The 19,394-nt window shown below is 42.8% G+C and overlaps 1 protein-coding gene across 6 annotated transcripts in view; it reads right to left on the minus strand.

Annotated features, from left to right (window-relative positions):
* Positions 1-19,172, minus strand: part of LOC110537146 (ran-binding protein 3) — a 31,562-nt gene extending 12,390 nt beyond the window's left edge. Inside the window, exons 1-8 of one of the 6 annotated variants that reach the window (XM_021622955.3) lie at positions 17,143-19,172; positions 10,896-10,957; positions 10,155-10,185; positions 9,969-10,040; positions 9,647-9,709; positions 8,610-8,675; positions 2,632-2,729; positions 663-760 (exon numbers count right to left, since the gene is read on the minus strand). In XM_021622955.3, coding sequence (XP_021478630.2) covers positions 663-760; positions 2,632-2,729; positions 8,610-8,675; positions 9,647-9,709; positions 9,969-10,040; positions 10,155-10,185; positions 10,896-10,957; positions 17,143-17,362 — 710 coding nt within the window. In that variant the 5' untranslated portion in view covers positions 17,363-19,172. Of the gene's footprint in view, positions 1-662; positions 761-2,574; positions 2,730-8,609; positions 8,676-9,646; positions 9,710-9,968; positions 10,041-10,154; positions 10,186-10,895; positions 10,958-17,142 lie in introns of all 6 variants that reach the window. The other 5 variants (XM_021622954.3, XM_036937137.2, XM_021622956.3 and 2 more) reach the window with 5 other exon arrangements.
* Between the last annotated feature and the right edge of the window lie 222 nt (positions 19,173-19,394).

The raw sequence follows: 19,394 nt of genomic DNA on the forward strand, positions 1-19,394 counted from the left end.
TTTTGGACATGCGTCCTCGGGGCCGTGGTCATCAGTACCTAGTAGATTGGGAGGGGTACGGTCCTGAGGAGAGGAGTTGGGTTCCCTCTCGGGACGTGCTGGACCGTGCGCTGATCGAGGATTTCCTCCGTTGCCGCCAGGTTTCCTCCTCGAGTGCGCCAGGAGGCGCTCGGTGAGTGGGGGGGTACTGTCATGTAGTGTCATGTTGTGTCTTGTTTCTGTCCTTTCCCTTCACCCTGTCTCCCTCTGCTGGTCGTTATTAGGTTACCTTTTCTCCCCCTCTTTCCCCCAGCTGTTCCCTGTCTCCTCCTAACTACCTCGTCACCCCTTTTCCCACCTGTTCCCTTTTTCCCTCTGATTAGTCCTCTATATCTCTCTCTGTTTTTGCTCCTGTCTTTGTCGGATTCTTGTTTGTGTTATTCATGTCTGAACCAGACTATCGTCATGTTTGCTGCAACCTTGTCCTGTCCTGTCGGAATCTGCCGGTCCATCTGAGCCTACGTTTGTTTTGTTATTAAAGAAGCTCTGTTTACGTTAATTCGCTTTTGGGTCCTCATTCACGCACCGTAACAGTGAGGCTGTAAAAATGAAATATTGCACAGACTTGACCCAACTAGACACCCTGCATCTTTACTGTTACATTAACCAGGTCCTCTGCGTACCTGTGAACTTGACAGGGTTTCTTTTGATGTAATAGACCAACAGTGGAGGAGCAGTCTGTTGAGATGCTGGAGACATCATTTGAAGGATCATGGCTCACCTGTGGGAATGGGACAAAAAAACATTGCAAATTATTATTTTACAGTCCGATTACCTTTCTGAATTTACAGTCGTGGCCCAAAGTTTTGAGAATTACACAAATATTAATTTTCACAAAGTCTGCTGCCTCAGTTTGTATGATGGCAATTTGCATATACTCCAGAATGTTATGAAGAGTGATCAGATGAATTGCAATTAATTGCAAAGTCCCTCTTTGCCATGTAAATGAACTGAATCTCCCCAAAAACATTTCCACTGCATTTCGTTAACACAGGTGTGAGTGTTGATGAGGACAAGGCTGGAGATCACTCTGTCATGCTGATTGAGTTTGAATAACAGACTGGAAGCTTCATAAGGAGGGTGGTGCTTGGAATCATTGTTCTTCCTCTGTTAACCATGGTTACCTGCAAGGAAACACGTGTCGTCATCATTGCTTTGCACTAAAAGGGATTAACAGGCAAGGTTATTGCTGCCAGTAAGAATGCACCTAAATCAACCATTTGTCGGATCATCAAGAACTTGAAGGAGAGCGGTTCAATTGTTGTGAAGAAGGCTTCAGGGCGCCCAAGAAAGTCCAGCAAGCGCCAGGACCGTCTCCTAAAGCTGATTCAGCTGCGGGATCGGGGCACCACCAGTACAAAGCTTAGGAATACCAGCAGGCAGGTGTGAGTGCATCTGCACGTACAGTGAGGCGAATACTTTTTGGAGGATTTTCTCTGATGAATTCCCTTTCCGATTGTTTGGGGCATCCGGAAAAAAGCTCGTCTGGAGAAGACAAGGTGAGCGCTACCATCAGTCCTGTGTCCTGTCAACAGTAAAGCATCCTGAGACCATTCATGTGTGGGGTTGCTTCTCAGCCAAGGGAGTGGGCTCACTCACAATTTTGCCTAAGAACACAGCCATGAATAAAGAATGGTACCAACACATCCTCCGAGACCAACTTCTCCCAACCATCCAGGAACAGTTTGGTGACGAACAATGCCTTTTCCTGCATGACTGAGCACCTTGCCATAAGGCAAAAGTGATAGCTAAGTGGCTCGGGGAACAAAACCTATATATTTTGGGTCCATGGCCAGGAAACTCCCCAGACCTTAATCCCATTGAGAACTTGTGGTCAATCCTCAAGAGGCGGGTGGACAAACAAAACCCCACAAATTCTGACAAACTCCAAGCATTGATTATGCAAGAATGGGCTGCCATCAGTCAGGATGTGGCCCAGAAGTTAATTGACAGCATGCCATGGCGGATTTCAGAGGTCTTGGAAAAAAAAGGGTCAACACTGCAAATATTGACTCTTTGCATCAACTTCATGTAATTGTCAATAAAAGCCTTTGACACTTATGAAATGCTTGTAATTATAATTCAGTATTCCATAGTAACATCTGACAAAAATATCTAAAGACACTGAAGTAGCAAATTCTCAAAACTTTTGGCCACGACTGTACATTGGATTGGTACTTTCTTGAGTCAAATAATTCAACACAATGCTTGTGTAAATAGAAAATAAAATACATTTTGCAGCCATAAGCTATTATATAATTGAGTGTGTTGATGTGGCAAGTTTGGGAGTAGAGAGAAAGCGATTTAAGCATTCAGAGAGACCTTAACAAAAAAAACATTGCACAATAATTTCCAATAGACAGAACTGATTCAAACCGGTTTTGGTGTTTGGGTTTATAAACTGGCAGTGAGTGAATAGGTTTCTCTGAGAAGAGTATGTGGGTCCCTCAGGCAATGACACAACCCCAACTAATAATAATTGTATTATTGAAATACTTTTAAGGCCTGAGAGAGTTCTCTCTTTTAATTTTTTACCTGAGAGAGTTTTCTCGTTTCACTCTGTGTGAGGGGGCGAAGAGAGTTGTGGAATACCTCAGATAGGTGTGGCTGTGAGGAGATGTTCCAGGGTTGAGGGGCGAGGAGACGTGCAGGCTGAAGTAATGACCTTCTGACCCTGTTCAGAGGTGTCACTACACAGAAGAAGAGAGGAATAGAAAAGAGACTTAAATCAAATTCTGTCCTTCAAAGTCAGTCTTACGATCAGGTATGAATAAAAATATACTATACTGAGCAATCGGAAAGTATTCAGACTGTGACTTTTTCCACATTTTCTTATTTATTTATTTATTTAATTTCACCTTTATTTAACCAGGTATGCCAGTTGAGAACAAGTTCTCATTTACAACTGCGACCTGGCCAAGATAAAGCAAAGCAGTGCTACAAAAACAACAGAGTTACACATGGGATAAACAAACGTACAGTCAATAACACAATTGAAAATCTGTATACAGTGTCTGCAAATGAAGTAAGATTAGGGAGGGAAGGCAATAAATAGGCCATAGTGGCAAAGTAATTACAATTTAGCAATTAGCACTGGAGTGATAGGTGTGCAGATGAGGATGTGCAAGTAGAAATACTGGTGTGCAAAAGAGCAGAAAAACAAATATGGAGGTAGGTAGTTGGTTGGATGGGCTATTTACAGATGGGCTGTGTACAGCTGCAGCGATCGGTAAGCTGCTCTGACAGCTGATGCTTAAAGTTAGTGAGGGAGATATAAGACTCCAGCTTCAGTGATGTTTGCAATTCGTTCCAGTCATTGGCAGCAGAGAACTGGAAGGAAAGGCGGCCAAAGGGGGTGTTGGTTTTGGGGGTGACCAGTGAAATATACCTGCTGGAGCGCGTGTTATGGGTGGGTGTTGCTATGGTGACCAGTGAGCTGAGATAAGGCGGAGCTTTACCTAGCAAAGACTTATAGATGACCTGGAGCCAGTGAGTTTAGCGACGAATATGTAGCGAGGACCAGCCAACGAGAGCATACAGGTCGCAGTGGTGGGTAGTATATGGGGCTTTGGTGACAAAACGGATGGTACTCTAATAGACTGCATCCAATTTGCTGAGTAGAGTGTTGGAGGCTATTTTGTAAATTACATCGCCGAAGTCAAGGATCGGTAGGATAGTCAATTTTACGAAGGTTTGTTTGGCAGCATGAGTGAAGGAGGCTTTGTTGCGAAATAGGAAGCTGTTTCTAGATTTAATTTGGGATTGGAGATTCTTAATATGATTCTGGAAGTAAAGTTTACAGTCTAGCCAGACACCTAGGTATTTATAGTTGTCCACATATTCTAAGTCAGAACCATCCAGAGTAGTGATGCTAGTTTGTCAGGCGGGTGTGGGCAGCGAAGAAAATGCATTTAGTTTTATTAGCATTTAAGAGCACTTGGAGGCCATGGAAGGAGTGTTGTATGGCATTGAAGCTCGTTTGGAGGTTTGTTAACACAGTGTCCAAAGAAGGGCCAGATATATACAGAATGGTGTCATCTGCGTAGAAGTGGATCAGAGAATCACCCGCAGCAAGAGCGACATCATTGATATATACAGAGAAAAGAGTCTGCCCGAGAATTGAATCCTGTCGCACCCCCATAGAGACTGCCAGAGGTCCAGACAACAGGCCCTCTGATTTGACACACTGAACTCTATCTGAGAAGTAGTTAGTGAACCAGGCGAGGCAGTCATTAGAGAAACCAAGGCTGTTGAGTCTGCCGATAAGAATACGGTGATTGACAGAGTCGAAAGCCTTGGCCAGGTCAATGAAGACTGCTGCACAGTACTGTCTTTTATCGATGGCGGTTATGATATAATTTAGGACCTTGAGAGTGGCTGAGGTGCACTCGTGACCAGCTCGGAAACCGGATTACATAGTGGGGAAGGTACGGTGAGTTTCGAAATTGTCGGTGATCAGTTTGTTCACTTGGCTTTCGAAGATTTTAGAAGGGCAGGGCAGGATGGATATAGGTCTATAACAGTTTGGGTCTAGAATGTCTCCCCCTTTGAAGAGGGGGATGACCGCGTCCACTTTCCAATCTTTCGGAATCTCAGACGATACGAAAGAGGGGTTTTAGGGGTTGCATCAATGACGGCGGATACTTTTAGGAAGAGAGGGTCCAGATTGTCTAGCCCAGCGGATCAGCTGTCTGGATATGGGTGAAGGAGAAGAGTGGGGGCTTGGGCCAGTTGCTGCGGGGGGTGCAGAGCTGTTGGCCATGGTTGGGGTAGCCAGGTGGAAAGCATGGCCAGCCGTAGAGAAATGCTTATTGAAATTCTCGATTATCGTGGATTTATCGGTGGTGACAGTGTTTTCTAGCCTCAGTGCAGTGGGCATCTGGGAGGAGGTGCTCTTATTCTCCATGGACTTTACAGTGTCCCAAAACCTTTTGGAATTAGTGCTGCAGGATGCAAATTTTTGTTTGAAAAAGCTATCCTTTGCTTTCCAAACTGACTGTGTATATTGGTTCCTGACTTCCCTGAAAATATTCAAATCGCAGGGACTATTTAAAGCTAGTGCAGTACACCACAGGATGTTTTTGTGCTGGTCAAGGGCAGTCGAGTCTGGAGTGAACTAAGGGCTATATCTGTTTTAGTTCAACATTTTTTGAAAGGGGCATGCTTATTTAAGATGGTGAGGAAAGCACTTTTAAATAACAACCAGGCATCCTCTACTGATGGGATATCCTTCCAGGATACCCAGGCCAGGTCGATTAGAAAAGCCTGCTCGCAGAAGTGTTATGTTACAGCATTATTCTTAAATGGATTAAATAGTCATCAATTTACACACAATACTGCAAAAACAGGTTTTTAGAAATGTTTGCAAATGTATTAAAAATAAACTGAAATATCACATTTACATAAGTATTCAGACCCTTTACTCAGTACTTTGTTGAAGCACCTTTGGCAGCGTTTACAGCCTTTAGTCTTCTTGGGTATGGCGCTACAAGCTTGGCACACCTATATTTTGGGAGTTTCTCCCCTTTTTCTTTGCAGATCCTCTCAAGGTCTGTCAAGTTGGATGGGGAGTGTTGCTGCACAGCAATTTTCAGGTCTCTCCAGAGATGTTCGATCAAGTTCAAGTCCGGGCTCTGGCTGGGCCACTCGAGGACATTCAGAGACTTGTCCTGAAGCCACTCCAGCGTTGTCTTGGCTGTGTGCTTAGAGTTGTTGTCCTGTTGGAAGGTGAGCCTTTACCCCAGTCTATGGTCCTGAGCGCTCTGAAGCAAGTTTTCATCAAGGACCTCTCTATACTTTGCTCCGTTCATCTTTCCCTCGATCCTGACTAGTCTCCCATTCACTGCCTCTGAAAAACATCCCCACAGCATGATGCTACCACCACCATGCTTCATCATAGGGATGGTGCCAGGTTTCCTCCAGATGTGACGTTTGGCATTCAGGCCAAATAGTTCAATCTTGGTTTCATCAGACCAGAAAATTTTGTTTCTCATGGTCTGAGAGTCCTTTAGGTGCATTTTGATAAACTCCAACCAGGTTGTCATGTGCCTTTTACTGAGGAGTGGCTTCCGTCTGGCCACTTTACCATGAAGGCCTGATTGGTGGAGTGCTGCAGAGATGGTTGTCCTTCTGGAAGGTTCTCCCAAGTCCCATCTCCACAGAGGAACTCTGGCGCTCTTTCAGAGTGACCATTGGATTCTTGGTCACCTCCCTGACCAAGGCCCTTCTCCCCCGATTGCTCAGTTTGTCCGGTCGGCCAGCTCTAGGAAGAGTCTTGGTGATTCCAAACTTCTTCCATTTAACAATGATGGAGGCCACTGTGGTCATGGGGACCTTCAATGCTGCATATATGTGTCTTGACACAATCCTGTCTCGTTGCTCTACAGACAAGTCTTTCGACCTCATGTGGGACCTTATATAGACAGGTGTGTGACTTTCCAAATTTTGTCCAATCAATTTAATTTACCACAGGTGGACTCCAATCAAGTTGTAGAAACATCTCAAGGATGATAAATGGAGACAGGATGCACCTGAGCTCAATTTCGAGACTCATAGCAAAAGGTCTGAATACTTACAGTAGAAGTCGGAAGTTTGCATACACTTAGGTTGGAGTCATTAAAACTTGTTTTTCATACACTCCACAAATGAATTGTTTATTAACTATAGTTTTGGCAAGTCGGTTAGGACATCTACTTTGTGCATGACACAAGTAATTTTTCCAACAATTGTTTACAGACAGATTATTTCACTATAATTCACTATCACAATTCCAGAGGGTCAAACATTTACATACACTAAGTTGACTGTGCCTTTAAACAGCTTGGAAAATTCCAGAAAATGATGTCATGGCTTTAGAAGCTTCTGATAGGCTAATTTAGATAATTTGAGTCAATTGGAGGTGTACCTGTGGATGTATTTCAAGGCCTACCTTCAAACTCAGTGCCTCTTTGCTTGACATCATAGAAAAATCAAAAGAAATCAGCCAAGACCTCAAAAAATTATTGTAGACCTCCACAAGTCTGGTTCATCCTTCGGAGCAATTTCCAAACGCCTGAAGGTACCACGTTCATCTGTACAAACAATAGTATGCAAGTATAAACACGTTGGGACCACGAAGCCGTCACACCTCAGGAAGGAAAAACATTCTGTCTCCTAGAGATGAACATACTTTGGTGCGAAATGTGCAAATCAATCCCAGAACAACAGCAAAGGACCATGTGAAAATGCTGGAAAAAACAGGTACAAAAGTATCTATATCCACAGTAAAACGAGTCCTGTATCGACCTAACCTGAAAAGCCGCTCAGCAAGGAAGAAGCCACTGCTCCAAAACCGCCATAAAAAAAGCCAGATTACGGTTTGCAACTGCACATGGGGACAAAGATCGTACTTTTTGGAGAAATGTCCTCTGGTCTGATGAAACAAAAATAGAACTGTTTGGCCATAATGACCATAGTTATGTTTGGAGGAAAAAGGGGGAGGCTTGCAAGCCGAAGAACACCATCCCAACCATGAAGCACGGGGGTGGCAGCATCATGTTGTGGGGGTGCTTTGCTGCAGGAGGGACTGGTGCACTTCACAAAATAGATGGCATCATGAGCCAGGAAAATAATGTGGATATATTGAAGCAACATCTTAAGACATCAGTCAGGAAGTTGATGGGTCTTCCAAATGGACAATGACCCCAAGCATACTTCCAAAGTTGTGAAAAAATGGCTAAAGGACAACAAAGTCAAGGTATTGGAGTGACCATCATAAAGCCCTGACCTCAATCCTATAGAACATTTGTGGGCAGAACTGAAAAAGCGTGTGCGAGCAAGGAGGCCTACAAACCTGACTCAGTTACACCAGCTCTGTCAGGAGGAATGGGCCAAAATTCACCCAACTTATTGTGGGAAGCTTGTGGAAGGCTACCCAAAACGTTTGACCCACGTTAAATTTAAAGGCAATGCTACAAAATACTAATTGAGTGTATGTAAACTTCTGACCCACTGGGGAAAACTTCTGACTTCAACTGTATGTAAATAAGGTATTTCTGTTTTTAATTTTTAATAATTTAGCAAACATTTCTTAAACTTGGTTTTGCTTTGTCATTATTGTGTGTAGATTGATCAGTTTTTGTAAAAATGTTGAATCAATTTTAGAATAAGGCTATGACGTAACAAAATGAGGAAAAAGTCAAGGGGTCTGAATACTCACCGAATGTATTAGTATGTAGAATAGTGATTAAGTGTGGTTTGTAAGTTGTTTAGATATCTTGGCCATGTTCTGTTATAATCTCCACCCGGCACAGCCAGAAGAGGACTGGCCACCCCTCATAGCCTGGTTCTGCTCTAGGTTTCTTCCTAGGTTTTGGCCTTTCTAGGGAGTTTTTCCTAGCCACCGTGCTTCTACACCTGCATTGCTTGCTGTTTGGGGTTTTAGGCTGGGTTTCTGTAAAGCACTTTGATATATCAGCTGATGTAAGAAGGGCTATATAAATACATTTGATTTGATTTGACATTTGATTAGATAATTAGAGGTATTTTAGCACATCAAAAGGTAAACATAAGACCAGAGAATGGATATTTGCCTCTGTTTGGGGAAATGTTGGCCCGGTTGCACAGATTTGAAGGCATGAAGACATTTGATCTTGAGACTAGGAAAGAGCAGAGAGGAGATCCGTCAGAAGAGTTCACACAGACAGACATATCATATATGATTAAAGTTAAAACCTGCTCCACAATTATGTCAAAGTGACCGCCAGACTTGGCACATGACAACATACAACATGCTTGGCCAACAATGAGCAGTGAGGGTTCCGCGGTGCCAATAGTGTGTCATGTTGGTGATTTGTGATGAGCAGGTGAGGGCTGCAGTGACAGAGTGAAACTGAAACGGATCAGGGGAAAGAGATACTGGGACTGCATTGAAGTGGCTGCTGGGAATCTACACAATTTTTTTTTTCTAAAAGGGTCCTTCGGCTGTCCCCATAGGAGAAGCAATTTTGGTTCCAGGAAGAACCCTTTTTAGTTCCAGGTAGAACCTTTTTGGTTTCCAAATATAACCCTCTATAGAAAGGGTTCTACCTGCAACCAAAAATGGCTCTTCAAAGGGTTCTTCTATGGGGACAGCCAAAGAACCCTTTACATGGATGGTGTGACTGGAATGTATGGACCTAGAGGAAATACTGGCAGTGAATATAGACAGGAAACCCTTTAAGAGTTTGATCATGACGCTTAACCGTGGGAAATAAGGGTGCTGAGTGTGCTGCAGCACCCCTTAAAAATCATTATTATTATTTCTCACAAAAGTAGTGCACTGGGCCTTTACTAGTACTGCATTAGCCGACTGAAATATCCATTTGTAGCGCCAAACATCTTCCAGCGGCTACGTCACTGCTTCGGTTCATTTCAAAGATATGGAGATACAGTATTTTATCCCAGTAAGATCCCAGTTTTATTAAGGCTACAATCATCTGCAGGCGAGTCAAGGAATCAGGCAACTAGACTCAGTTGCATGGGCGCTGTATGCCCTAGGGGACAGCTTAGAAAGGATGGATGAAAGGATAGAGATAATAGAGTACACTAGAGAGATGACAGGTCTTGTGTAGGGGGTGTGGTTGTTTACCTGGAGGCGGTGGGGGAAAAGAATGGGAATTTGTTCGCACTCGTCTACTGCCGTCACAGGAGCCTGTCAGAGACGCAGAGAAAAAATAAAAGCAATGTTAACCAGCAGCATTGTGTATATACTGTAGATGAAATGTCAGTAGAGATTGTACAAAAAAAATGGCCTTTATCAAAGGAGAGTAACACTGAGGTACAGGAATTATAATTCAATCCTCAAATGTTTACATTTGGTGGTAATAATACCATAATATGCATTGTATATATGTATTTTTTTAATAGAGTAGGCAGACAATTTCTGCAAATTGATATTTCTGAACACTCACCTTTCCTCATTCTGCTGTTAGGATTAGGGTATGTGAAGGATCGGGCTCGTTTGTTTGGACTGATTCCCACAACTATTGGAGAACAAGCCAAGTACACATAAATACATTACTGCCAATGCAATAGAAAGCAACAGAGATTCATCAAAATGTTTGCTCGTTATGACATGCAGCAGATATAATGCTGACCTGATCCCTCCTCCCATCTCTCTGCTCTCCTCTGTAGAGAATCAGTTCAGAAAGAAAGTTCAGAAATACAAACTAATGATACATATTCTTCCATTACATGTTTCTGAATGTATCCTTTTGATTAGCAACTGCTTTTTAATAATGCATGTGCATCATCTGTCAACATGTTACCCTTCAGGATATGATTCAGTATTTATGCTGCAGTAGTTTATGTGTCGGGGGGCTAGGGTCAGTTTGTTATATCTGGAGTACTTCTCCTGTCCTATTTGGTGTCCTGTGTGAATCTAAGTGTGCGTTCTCTAATTCTCTCCTTCTCTCTTTCTTTCTCTCTCTCGGAGGACCTGAGCCCTAGGACCAAGCCCCAGGACTATCTGACATGATGACTCCTTGCTGTCCCCAGTCCACCTGACCGTGCTGCTGCTCCAGTTTCAACTGTTCTGCCTTATTATTATTCGACCATGCTGGTCATTTATGAACATTTGAACATCTTGGCCAAGTTCTGTTATAATCTCCACCCGGCACAGCCAGAAGAGGACTGGCCACCCCACATAGCCTGGTTCCTCTCTAGGTTTCTTCCTAGGTTTTGGCCTTTCTAGGGAGTTTTTCCTAGCCACCGTGCTTCTACACCTGCATTGCTTGCTGTTTGGGGTTTTAGGCTGGGTTTCTGTACAGCACTTTGAGATATCAGCTGATGTACGAAGGGCTATATAAATACATTTGATTTGATTTGATTCAGATTACCTTCATGGATAGCGTGAAAGACTTCTGAAATACGAACACCGGTGGGGCAAGCACCGTTTTCTCTGTGAAAAGACAGATTATAGCACAGTTAGAGAATTATCCTTGTTGAAGTTTGATACAGCGACTGAGTCATTATCCATGAGTGAATCTTAGCTAAACCGTAACTGAGTTTAAAAGCGTTTACTTAAATTCAAATAGGAAAACAATTTTCCTAATTTTGTCACTGAAACCACAAAGACGTAACCAGGGAAATGACTTGAGACTGTGATCTGTCGGTACACACTGTTCTGCCAAGACACTAAAATGCAAAGTTAGGAAAATCAACAGTAGCACTGTTCTGAATTTAAGAGTAGTTTCCTACTACATTTATTATTCCTCAATTAACCCTCAAAACACACAGCCAACTAAACAAGGACCCAAAGAGCGGTGAGATCTCTAGGCTCGCCCACAGTTCTGGCCACAGTTCTGACTGGAGATGTCCATCGTCATCCCACCCCAATGTATTATTCTAATCAATGGAGGCTTTGACACCCAAGGCCTCTTATGTAACCACACAGCCTGACAACAGGCCCTGGACGCTGGGGACAAGCCCACCGTGGTAGGGCTGAGTGATGGGATAGCAGTGGAGGTGTGAGCCAACTATGCACCAGATGCCAAGGCTTGGCTCTGGGTCAAACTGACTGAGACTGGTCCAGACCTGTATGGAGGCTATAAATACACAGGGACTCTGTCACTGATCTGACCTCATATGATCGACTCAGCTTAGAGTCAATTATTAATGTCTTGTGGTGTGCTAATTCACATGTGGAGATTTGCCAGTGCTGTGTCAGTCAGTGACTGTGTTCACTATGGGCATGGAGAAAGATGGCATTCACACTTCACAGTCAGTGACAGATGATCACTTGGAATTCACCAAAGTCTATGGTGTGAGCAGCCTATTCTAAAGACAACTGACTGTTCAGATGCAACTGATTAATGTGTCCTATATACTGATGATTAACATTGAAACGTGTTTGCTTTTTGCATTTATGCAGTTGTTCAGCTTTCTTTGACAGATAGAAAGTACAGTAATGGGTCAATGGAGGCTATTTCTACCACAAGCCACAGTAATCCTGTCTGTGACCTCCTGGGGAAATCAGAACATGCTCTACTTATTAACTCTACAGTCCAACTCTAAAGGCTTCCAGTCACATGACCTACTGTAGACAAACAGCAGGGCACCACAAATGGAATTGCAATTAGTTTACACAACACTCCAACAGTCAAGTGGTGCCAGAGACAAGTGCCTATTACTCTGAATGTAACAGCATAGAAGGGTGGGTGGTCATCAGTGTATAAGGTAGAGTGTTTTTGCTGAGTGTCAATAGGAGCACTGTGTATCCTCCCTGACACATAGGTGATGCCATCGCTGCTGTGGGAAAATACTTATTCACAGGTCAGTTATCGTACTACTCACAGTTGAGTTTGGTCACCCCAGACAATGCAAATATACAGTAACAATTAAACCCATTGCATCTCCTCCATCTCAACTCTTCTTTCCCGAATCTCCACTAACCTTTCCTACTCTTCTCTCCTTCTTTCTCCTTTTCATCCCCCAGTATCCAATCTTCTGTCTGGGCAGACAATGTGTCTCAGTTACCATAGGTCTGAGTGTCCAGAGGTCAGACAGCCCCGGACCTCGGCTGAGGGCCATACGTAACAGACGTCATGAGAAAATCCTGACATGATGCACACTGTCAGGCTAGCGCCAGAGAGCAGGCAACTCTTTATGACAGCCGCTCTTTTTCCACATCACGGATTGAAAGGGTCATTACATAAGTGAGAGAGGAGAGTACTAAATAAACACGTTTCATGAACAGACATGCTTGCCATTTATGAAATGAAAAATAAATTAAGCTAGCTTCCTTTGAGCTTAAAAGAGCATTCCTTGGAATATTGCTGACAAGGTCTGTCTATACATTAATACATTTTTACATTTTTATTTTCTCAAAGAGAAAAAACCTTAACATGCTTGTATTTGGTAGAAAAACCTGAGGAGCACTGCAAACTAAGGCAAGACCCAATCACTCAGAGACGAGGACCATTAAATGGTGATCTATGAAGATTGACATCAATAGAGATGCACATGCCCTGTTCATGCTCATTGCAGGAGTGGATCGTAAATATTTCCTGAGGCTTCTCAAAGAGAATTGATACTCACAGGTAGACCATTCTATTGCAGACTTTATAAGGAAGGCACAACTAACTAGTCTTTATTGTATGAAGACCTCAACAGAGCCTTTCAGCAGCAGGTACTAAAAAAACAGTAGGCCTACTCTAAAAGTGAATCATGTCATTTTTCCATGGTAATACTTTCATTTGGTTGGAATCTGTTTTCTGTACAGATTTTGAATAAAATATTATTGTTTAATGTCCCCTAGTTTCAGGTTTTGGAAGGCACAGAGGAGAAATTGAACTGTTTGTTGAAGTATGTTTTGTTCTCTCTGTCCTCTGCTAGTGGTAACTTAACGGGCCTGTAAAGAAGCAGTGAGCTTCTCTTCTGGCAGACGCTGAATATGCCATAAACACCACTGCCAGCATTGGCAGTGCTCCACAAACCGCTGCCCTGAGAAAGAGACGCACAGGAGAGCCCATTAAACACACATGCACGCACGCACATTTTCTCAAATTTCCTTGTCTCTGTTAGGAGCAGGAGTGGGTTGGTGCGGGGGGCACTCCCCCTAAAAGCTGCCTCAAACTAGGCTACTCTGGTCTCAATCAGAATGTCACTCCGGGGCTGGGCGGGGTTAAAGGGGCAGAGGACCAGGGAAAAAAATTACTCCGCCATGTCACAACCAGCAGCTGCCCACACAACACTCACGTGGGGGGACAATGCTTTGCTCCAAGCCCCCACCAAGCCCCGTCCCCTTCATAAAGCTGCCTTGCCTCCCCCTGTCTTCCCCCTAATTGAGCGTACCTACTGTCAATTGTTATGAAGACAGCCTCTATTCACACACGTGCTGGCTGTGGGCCCAAGTGGGGTTTCAGTGGTTCCAGCAACCGTTCTCAGATCTTCCAAACGAGAGCAACACAACAATAGCTGAATCTAGCAGAACATCTGGGCTTCATTTGGGGAGCTGGGGTAACATAAGGACAAAACAACTTGAAAGACCACGTGGCCAGCATACAGTTGCATCACAGCCTTATGGTCAGACAGATGGTTACAGACATGGATATAAACCAGTCAGACAAAAACAGCAGAAGAATAGAAGAATGTGAGTTCTGGATTTGGGAACTCAACAAAACAATATTTACAGTGTGAATTTCAGCCACAAGCCTGAACTAATAAATGTCACCCACCAGTGCAATACACCAGGTGTTTTACCTCTTACCCTACGAAGTCCGGAGCCTGCTTGTTTTCTGTTCTACCTGATACTTAATTGGACCTACCTAGTGTCCCAGGTCTTAAATCAGTCCTTGATTAGAGGGGAATAATGAAAAAAAGCGGAACTAGCTTCGATGTCTATTCCTGAACCAACTCAGTGGCCTTGTGGTTAGAGTGTCTGCCCTGAGATTGCAAGATTGGAGTTTGATCCCTGGTTGAGTCATACCAAAGCTGTAAAATTGGGACCTGGTGAGTCTCTGCTTGGCACTCAACATTAAGGAGATAGATTGGGGGTAAGGCCCTGTGATAGAGTAGTGTCCTGTCCAGGGGGTGTCCTTGTACCAAGGCTTGTGCAAGGCTACTTACTCTTTCTGATAAAAGAGAGGGCTTTCCTAATATATATATATATAGGGACCTCACACTGTATGAACACAGATACCATTTTAGGAAAACGTTTGGGGCCTCCTGTAGAACAGGAAATTCTGCAAGGAAAACCTTAACTCTGCTGGTGCCCCAGATTCCAGCCAAGGACCTCCTGCAAAGGGTCTAACACATGCAAGCACACACACACACACGGAGCTCCCCCTGGATGCGGTCTTACTCCTGAGCCCATAAGCCAGACTGGGCCTCTAACAGGCTATTATAAGGGGTGCTTCACCACCATAGGAATGCAGGGCTACTTACAACAACCTCCAACTATGGGAACGGGCATATCTAACTCACTGAGGCCTCAGTCACACCCTCATGAATCACTTGTCATATCTCTGTTAGCTCTGCAGCTCTGGACGAAAACAGACTTTTACTGAGAAATTAGGAGAAAATAAGATCTTACCGGATTGAATGTCCTAAGAGCATTTGATTTTCCTGGGAATATCAGGAATTATTTGTAATTTATTGATGAGCTATTGTGCTAATCTTTAATAATTTGGTTACCTTGATGGCCTCTTAACTCGACCTTAGACACTATCTCAGCCTGCTTATTATTTCCCCTACAGTAAACAGCGGGGCTAAACATTGAAAGTACCGGTAACGAGACAGTATTTCTGAACTTACAGAGCTATACATCCAAATCACTCTAGTTAAGGCCCCCGGGAAAACATTCAAATCCAGAACTTCTGGTTAACTGCTCTGCTTCTCTTGTAGATGTTTTTTTTTATTTTCTCCAACTAGCAATAGAATAATCTAGTATGTTTCGTCACTTCAGTCTGAAACATGAACAGACGTGTGATTGGAAATCTAAAAGGGGACGGTGGGTGCCTATAACACTATAAGGAGGGGGACTGTAGTTTGGGTATGGAGGAGGGAGGGGGGATATCTCAGTGTTCACGCTGGAACATGAGAAAGAGCCTAGTCATTGGCCATTACCAGAGCTAGCTAGTTTGGTAGCTTGGTGGAGAAAACTGGAATTAGCTAGCCTGACCTGGTCCTCGTTTTCATTAGTGGAGTCTATAACCTCAAGTGGGGGGTAAATAATAACCACTCCCCCTGGGATGAGATGTGATCACGTCTTACACATACAGTACTTCTCCAATGCACTCATTTCATCCCTGATTCCTGACACATCCCACTGTGTTACACCAGGGTGACAGAGCGGCAGATGACAACCCTGCAGCCATAGAATGTCAACTCATCCCTATAGGTTAGACATGAATGTGCAAAAGGTTACAGGCTTGGTTCAAAAGCAACACGTACCAAGCTATACCTGTATTATAAATGTACCAAGATCCAAGCTAAAACTGTATTATAAATGTACCAAGATCCAAGCTAAATCTGTATTATAAATGTACCAAGATCCAAGCTAAAGCTGTATTATAAATGTACCAAGATCCAAGCTATAACTGTATTATAAATATACCAAGATCCAAGCTAAAGCTGTATTATAAATATACCAAGATCCAAGCTAAAGCTGTATTATAAATGTACCAAGGTCCAAGCTATAACTCTATTGTAAATGTACCAAGATCCAAGCTAAAGCTGTATTATAAATGTCCCAAGATCCAAGCTAAAACTGTATTATAAATATACCAAGATCCAAGCTAAAGCTGTATTATAAATATACCAAGATCCAAGCTAAAGCTGTATTATAAATGTACCAAGATCCAAGCTATAACTGTATTGTAAATGTACCAAGATCCAAGCTATAACTCTATTATAAATATATCAAGATCCAAGCTATAACTGTATTATAAATATACCAAGATCCAAGCTATAACTGTATTGTAAATATACCAAGATCCAAGCTATAACTGTATTTAAATCAGGTAAATTACTGAACCATACGTTCATCCTCCTGCATTGTTTTCCAGAAAATCAACAGGCCTCAGCTAAGAAACTGTCCAGAGCCCACAGATACTGTGTCCATGCTTCTGTGCTCTATGAAGTTAAATAAGATAAGAACCCTAGAGATATTGCATCAGGATACAGTGTGTATGTGTGTGTTCATTATGAGTGTCAACTAAATATTGATGTCACTACTGAAAGAGAAAAGCAGAGCAATGATATGTACATGTGCTACGGTAAACAATTGTGTGTTTTTCCAAATATTTTTCTGTGAATGAGTTTCATGTTTGCAGTAGGGCCTACTAAGATCAAGCTATAAATAAACCTCAAAACAGGAGAGAGACAGGACTCTTCAGTGTGCATGTAGTATTTCAATTATGATTAGTAAGGCTGCTGTGTTTTAAAATGCCCATGAAACCAACTATATGTGAATATATGGGGAATATTAATCACGTGTGGCATTATGGCACTAAAGACATAATCTCAAAAAATAAAAACAAAACCTTGATTATATTAAGGTCTACAAATCTATTCATATTATTATCTAGCAGTCAAGATCTGTTCAAGTCACTTTAAAAAAGTGAGACGCAATGACAACCATACCGTTTAACTCCTCAGCTCCGTCCTGCGCGCATCCTCCATCCCCAGAGTGCTGCCACGAAGAGATGTTCCCCATCAGCGGTCTGGCGGTGACAGCTCCTCCCGCTCCACACATACTGTCCGTGGGCTCCATCGTACAGGAGGGCTTTGCATGGAAGTCCGAGACAGGCATCATTGAATAATACCCTGAAATATCTTCGTTCGGGGAAAGATTCCCTCTCATTCTTCGGATCTGAAGATGTGATAAACTACCGTAGTAAAATAAACACAACCTCAAGAAAATAAAGAAGAATCCAGATAAAGGTGGTGATTTGCTCCTTTGGTGTCAAAAGCTTGATACTCCTGATTTGTTGATTTTGGCACTCTCCAGTCAGTTGTCTGTCGCGTAGCCTTTGCTGCGTGTGTAAATGAACAGTCATATCCCGTGTTTACTACCGAGCACGGCTCCTGGCTGCTTGTGAAATGTGGGCGTGGTAAGGCTTGAGTGATTTAGCCAGGGCAGCACCCTCAATCAGTTTGTAGCGCTACATTCACTCTTCTCTTATGCCATTAAAAACATTTCCCAAAAATACAAATAAATGCTATTCTGAGCAATCCTACAGATTTACCCGCTATAGTTTAGACGATGTAACCTATTAAGTAGGTAATACATACTAAAGAAACAGATTCTGCCATGATGGGTACTACATGAAAGTAATATGCCCAGGCAAAGAAATTGGATGTCTCTACCATGCTCTAGATTAGAAATGGGCGTAAATGAACCTTTGACAACATATGCTCAATTTGCCAGTGCGGAATTCCAATGGTTGTGTGCTAGAACAAACAGTGTGCTAGAACAAAAAGGGATGAACAATGGCATGATGCTCTGTGTGTTATTGCCTTATCCCCACTGGAATGGAATTTATGGAACTTTGCCCAAAGATCACCTGAATCTAAGTAGGTTACACAGGCCTGGCCTACTGTACTTGAGTTACATGCAGCTGCATCAACTTTTGAATGGCAGTTGAGCTGCTTCTCAACTGTTTCTGTATAATGCCTTATTGTGGCTTGGGCTTTTGCAAAATGCTTAACTTGAACTTTGAGTTCTACTCATGAGAGACGACTTGGGAAATGTCCAGAGTGAGCTTGTATTCAATTGTTGTTGGATTCCCCAAATCATGAGGGAGAAACAGGATATGAATCTGTGTAACCTTTGCTCAACGAGAGACAATAGTGGCAACTTCACTCTGTGCTGCAACTTCATTCCCACTATTCCCAAATTCCATGGTAGCTGCACTACTTATTTATTATTGAAAGTATATGGTGACACAGAGCCTTGATTCTTATTATAGTAAATGCATAATGACACTTATTAACACAATTTTCATCATTTAATAAAGCATTCTGTCTTTCTATTGATCCTAACTTGGTCTTGTCTGTTCCGTGTGTAGTTTACCCGGTGATAGGAATGGTAAATGTGGCTCAGTACCCATAGCTATTAATAACCTGGAGTGGACTGCTTGAGCTCTATCATTAAGAATAGTTTTATGAATTGCCAGCTAAATAAATCAACATTTGTTTATTAGGTTTCTTTTACAAATTGTCCCAAGACAGCTAAGGATTACTGTGATATCAGGAGACATTTTAAAATGCCAAGCAGCATTAGAACACACAGTTCATGCTGGTGCCTGCCTGGTTGTCATGTGAGATCCCCCAGCTGGTGATTGTGATTCATTGACTATACAGGGACAGGCTCTGTGAAGAGTGAAGGGTGCAGGACTGGAATGGGCTGGTTTTCAGAGCATGCTCAGTTGGAGCGGGAGGAATTTTCCACTGTGTGTCCATGCAGCAGCCATAGAGGGGGCAAATGCTCTCTGTTCAGAGGGGCTGCCTGTGTGCATGAGTTATGTTGTGGTGTGTTATTGTGTGTGACTGTGCATTCATTTTTGCTTCATGTGTTTAGTGGTATAACTACTGTGGACGATGAGTGTATCTGTTTATGTGTGTACAGCATGAATGAGCTCTTGTGTTCTGTGCATGTTTTTTTTTTAGTTCATGACTTTTTTTTCACAATATGTTTTTATGTCATTGGGGGATGTTAGGGTTTCTATGTCTGTTTGTTGTGTTTGTCTATGTGTGGTCTGAATGTGCTTGCTCTGACTGTGAGCATTTCACAATCATGGTTTGTTTTTAACTCTCAGGGCCAGGCTCCCCCTTGACTATCTCTCTCTCTCTGGGCCAGAGGGTATTCCTTTTTAGTTCCATTACACATTACA

This window comes from Oncorhynchus mykiss, chromosome 12 (genome assembly GCF_057628025.1).
Source record: "Oncorhynchus mykiss isolate SJ-2025 chromosome 12, ASM5762802v1, whole genome shotgun sequence".
NCBI classification, from domain to species: Eukaryota; Metazoa; Chordata; class Actinopteri; order Salmoniformes; family Salmonidae; genus Oncorhynchus; species Oncorhynchus mykiss.